Raw genomic sequence first — 5,190 nt, forward strand, 5'->3', positions numbered from 1 at the left:
CTGACTCAAAAAAAAAGATCATGAGTTTATGTGAGATTAAAAAAGAGCTAAACTTCTGAGACAGGTGATGGGGGTAGGTAAGTGTCTGGAGCCCCTGCATCACACATCACCCGCAAGCAGCCAGCTTTAAGGGATAACCTGAATGGGCTTCTCCACTTTAAGACAACCCACTACTGTTCAGGATGCCCCTCTGGGGAAGCCATAGCCTCCAGTGCTTTGAACTTTAATAGATTCTATTGTTGACACCAGCCACAAGACACCACTCTCTTATACATTTTATATTTTGCTTGTAAACACTTCATTTTTGTTTAAAAATAGCTAAAGCTCCAGCTGCCCTTTGATGTGTCAACAGCAAATTTCAGTTTTCTCACTTAAACTTCACAATTAGCCTGTGAGGTAGATTATTTTAATCACCATTTTATTAATGAGGAAAATAAAGATCAGAGGGGATAAGTAGTTTGCTCCAGGTCCAATACATATGGCACTTATAACTGGCATTCAAACCCATGTTTGATTGCTTCTGAAGTCTGTGCTCCCTCCATTATGCCACATTGTCTCTTTTGAAGCAGGTCATCAAGCTAGTTTTCTAGCAGACTCTGGATTCTCCTTAGGATGCACCACTACTGCCCATGTCACACTGAAATGCTTGCTTTAATGGCCCCAGAGAACTGGCATTCTAAATATCCATGGACATGGTTTCTTAATTGTGGCACTATTGACACTTCGGACCAGATAATTCTTTGCTGTGGAGGCCTGTGTACTGTAAGATATTGAGCAACATCCCTGGTCATTAGAGGTCAGTAGTCTTCTCCCAGTTGAGGAAAACCAGATGTCTCTAGATATTGCCAAATGCCCCACTGGGGTCCTGAGTTGAGAAACACTGACATCATCAGACATTTTACAAGTACTTCCGCTAAGGAAATAAATGAGGTTGAAATTTTCCTTGTTTTACAGTGTCCCATTTGGTAACATTCTTATCTGATGACTCCTGTAAATTAACATACAATCTGCTAGTAGTTTAGAGTACAAGAAATGTTTGATGATAATCTGATTGCAAAGGTAGGCAGGGTCTGTACAGTTAGGCAAGGTCTAATTACCAATATCAATTACCGGATTAAATTATGACTGGCTTCTCTCTGCAGTTCTATTTAGACTCTCTAATTCTCAAATAAGCTGTCTTGGATCAAGATAAAAATGTTCTCCCTAATCACCTGACCTTTCAACATAGAGGCTTTCTTCTAATTCCCAGCAATTCATGTTGCCTAAATGCTCTTCTTTGGCATTCAGTCAAATTTTGTTCCCAACACGTACTGTTCTCATGTCTCTTGCATTTTCTGATCCCACTTGTGGATACCACTCTTTCTCTAGGGAACACCTCATTTGGCTCTTATATCCTTGCCTTCAGCTATCCTGTAATCAAGTCATTTCTCTTATTTTTTGTTTCCTCTCTATTAGTGGATCATTATAGTTAGCATTATCACATATGTAGGAGCACCTTTTTGTAAGGAAGAAAAAAGGGAATATGTACAATATACATACTCAAGGGGAAGAATTTATCCCAGAGGAAGATCTAATCTCCCTAAAGTATTTAAAACATATTTATACTTGTCCCTGGACTAGGAAGTCAAGATTGAAATGGTTGATTCTGGCTGGGCACAGTGGCTCACACCTATAATCTCAGTACTTTGGGAGGCTGAGACAAGAGGATTGCCTGAGCCCAGGAGTTCAAAACTAGCCTGGGCAACATGGTGAGAACTCGTCTCTATAATAAATAAAAATAAAAAAGTTAGATGGGCATGGTGGCATGCACCTGTAATCCCAGCTACTTGCAAGGCTGAGGTGGAAGGATCACCTGAGCCCAGTAGATTGAGGCTGTGATAGTCGTAATTGTGCCATGGCAAAAGAGTGAGATTCTGACTCCAATAAATAAATAAATAAATAAATAAATAAGAGAGAGAGAGATGACTCCACCCATTAAAAATTTAGCTTTGGTTAACTTTGGGTGGCCAGGCACCATGGCTCAAGCCTACCACACTTGGTAGGCCAAGGTGGGAGGATCACTTGAGGCCAGGAGTATGGGATGACCTTGGGCAACATAGTGAGACCCCCATCTCTACAATTTGTTTGTTTGTTTTAATTAGCCAGACGTGGTGGTACGTGCCTATAGTCCTTGCAGCTACTTGGAAGGCTGAGGTGGGGGGACTGATTCAGCCCAGGAATTCAAGGTTGCAGTAAGCTGTGATCATGCCACACTGCACTCCAACTTGAGTGACAGAGCTAGACCCTGTCTCTATTAAAAAAAAAATTGTTGACCAGGCTCAGTGGTTCAGCCTATAATCCTAGTACTATGGGAGGCTGAGGCGAGTGGATTGCCTGAGCCTGTGGCGTGAATTCAAAACCAGCCAGGGCAACTTGGTGAGATCTTGTTTCTACAATAAATAAATTAATAAAAAGTTAGCTGGGCATGGTAGTGTGCGCCTGTAGTTCCAGCTACTTGGCAGGCTGAGGCAGAAGGATCGCCAGAGCCCAGTAGGTCGATGCTGGAGTGGCCGTGAATGTATCACAACACTCTACCCTGGGCAACAGAGTGAAACGCCAACTAAAATAATAATAGTAATAATAATAGTTATTTTGGGTTGCTACCAATGTGAGTTCTAATGATTTTTAATAATGGTAGAAATCCCCTAAAACATTCTCAAGTTTTTATATCCTTGGGACCACATACTCCAGTGTGAACTCTGAGGCAGAAAAAAAGGCGATTATATCCAAGAGCTTTTAGTTTTTCCACTTGATTACACTTATATGCTTTTCACCCAGTAGAGCTTTTCTGTTTTCCTACTTCCAAATGGATTTTCCAACCAAAAAAATCCTCTGTAGTGCTTTAAGACGTGGTCCCCATCAGGCTTTTCCTACTTTTACTACATACATAAGGTTTCTGTTGCCTATTAAAGTGAGTCTGGTTTGAAGACTCTCACATTCTTTACATTCCTTTCCAGTGTGACGTTTCTGGTGTTTAAGAAAAGCTATGTGGCCACTGAAGGCCTTCCCACAGTTGCTACACTCAAAGTGTCTCTCTCTGGTGTGAATCCTTTGATGACTAATAAGGTGTGAGTTCTGACTAAAGCCCTTCCCACATTCAGCATTCATATGGTTTCTCTCCAGTGTGAACACGATGGTGTTTAATAAGATCTGAGCTGCCCCTAAAAGATTCCCCACATTTATTGCATGCATAAGGTTTTTCTCCACTATGAATTCTATGATGTCTTGGAAGGTCTGAGCTCTGATGGAATGTTTTCCCAGTTTTTACATTCATATGTTTTCTCTCCTGTATGAATTACCTGATGTCTGATGAAGTCTGAGCTGCCTTGGAAAGTTCTACCACACCGATTACACCAATAAGCTTTCTCTTCTTGGTGAATTCTCTGCTCTTCTCTAAGCTCCTGATCCTTGCTGAAGGTTTTCTGACATTCAAGTTTATCTCCAGTACACAGTCTCTGATGTTTGAGAAAAGCTGTGTGCCAAATGAAGAGTTTCCCACATTCGTTACATTCATAGGGCTTCTCACCACTATGTATTCTCCTATGTTGAATAAGGAGGGAACGCTGCCTGAAGGCTTTCCCACATTCATTGCACTGGTAGGGCTTCTCTCTGGTATGAATTTTCTGATGTGAAACAAGGTGCGACTTCTGACTAAATGCTTTCCCACATTCACTACATTCATAGGGTTTCTCTCCAGTATGAATTATCCAATGCCTAATTAGATCTGAACTTCCCCGGAAAGCTTTTCCACACCCAGTACATTCGTAAGGTTTTTCTTCTCTATGAATTTTCTGTTTGATAAAGTTCAAGTCAGAAGTGTATGCTTTTTCAAATTTAAGTTTCTTTTCAGTATGTAGTCTCTGATGTTTAAGAAAAGCTGTGCGCCCACTAAAGGATTTCCCACATTCGTGACATTCATAGGGTTTCTCTCCACTGTGGAGTCTCAGGTGTTCAGTAAGGCAAGAACGCTGCCTGAAGGCCTTTTCACATTCACTATACTTGAAGGGTTTCTCTCCCGTATGAATTCTCTGATGTGTGACAAGGTGTGAACTTTGACTGAACATTTGTCCACAGTCATAACACTCATAGGGTTTCTCTCCAGTGTGAATTCTGTGATGTATAATAAGATCTGAGCTTTGATTAAAGGTCTTTCCACATTTATTGCATAAGTATGGCTTCCCTTCACTGTGGATTCTCTGGTGTAGGACAAGGTTTGAGCTTCCCTTAAAGGCCTTCCCACAATCTTTACACTGATAGGGATTCTCATCACTATGAATTCACTTGTCTAACCAGATTAGAGCTCTGATTGAAGTCTTTTCCACATTCATGACATATATAAGGCTTCTTTCCTGTATGAATTCTCTGATGTATAATAAGATTTGAACTTTGATTAAAGTCTTTTCCACATTCATTACATACATATGGTTTCTTTCCTGTGTGAATTCTCTGATGTAACATCAGGTTTGAGCTCCTGTTGAAGGTTTTTTCACATTCCGTACATTCATAAATCTTCTTTATATTATCAATTTGCTTATGTTCAGTTAATCCTGACTTCTGCTTGAAGCATTGGCCACAGACCTCATATCTATGTGATCTTTCTCCAGCAGAAAGTATTTTTTCTCCTTCATTACATCCATGGTCTTTCTCTCCTGCAATGGCTTTCTTGGGGATAAGACTCATTTCCCTGATACCTCTCACTTGGGAAGAGAGATGTTTCACTGCATCCTTTAAGGGACTTGCCCAGTGCCTCAATACTTTGTCCTTAGGATCACTGGTTTCAACTAACTCACATTCCTGGGAGATCTGTCTTTGCAGTCTTTCTGATGCAGCCCTTGCTGAATCTTTTTCTTAAGAAATTTCCATCTATGACGTCCATTCCTTCATCTCATTCCTGGTCTCAGAATCTGAAATGATAAGTACATCATTCTATAATTCCTAAAATACAAATATCACCTCTTCACTCTACTTGGAAGCCTAAGAGGGAGGAACAGAGAACTTAGAAGAGCTAAGAACTTCCTGAGATTCAGACTTTATTGGAGAGACTGTGGCTACCACAAGAACTTGTGCTACCACACACTTTATTGGTGGAGAAGAAACTTGCCAGGGTGCAGTCTGGAGCTGGTCCATAGGAAGTGGCCTGTTGGTTTGGGG

At 40.8% G+C, this 5,190-nt stretch overlaps 1 protein-coding gene across 1 annotated transcript; it reads right to left on the reverse strand.

Annotated features, from left to right (window-relative positions):
- Positions 1 to 2,632: 2,632 nt before the first annotated feature.
- On the reverse strand, positions 2,633 to 4,923 carry ZNF594 (zinc finger protein 594). The gene is given in 4 exon segments (XM_021716472.1): positions 2,633 to 3,139; positions 3,141 to 3,299; positions 3,301 to 4,323; positions 4,325 to 4,923. Coding segments are annotated over 4 exon segments (2,022 nt in total). The 3' UTR covers positions 2,633 to 2,898.
- Between the last annotated feature and the right edge of the window lie 267 nt (positions 4,924 to 5,190).

This window comes from Carlito syrichta, unplaced genomic scaffold (assembly GCF_000164805.1).
Source record: "Carlito syrichta isolate Samal-C Ts95f unplaced genomic scaffold, Tarsius_syrichta-2.0.1 Scaffold308820, whole genome shotgun sequence".
NCBI classification, from domain to species: Eukaryota; Metazoa; Chordata; class Mammalia; order Primates; family Tarsiidae; genus Carlito; species Carlito syrichta.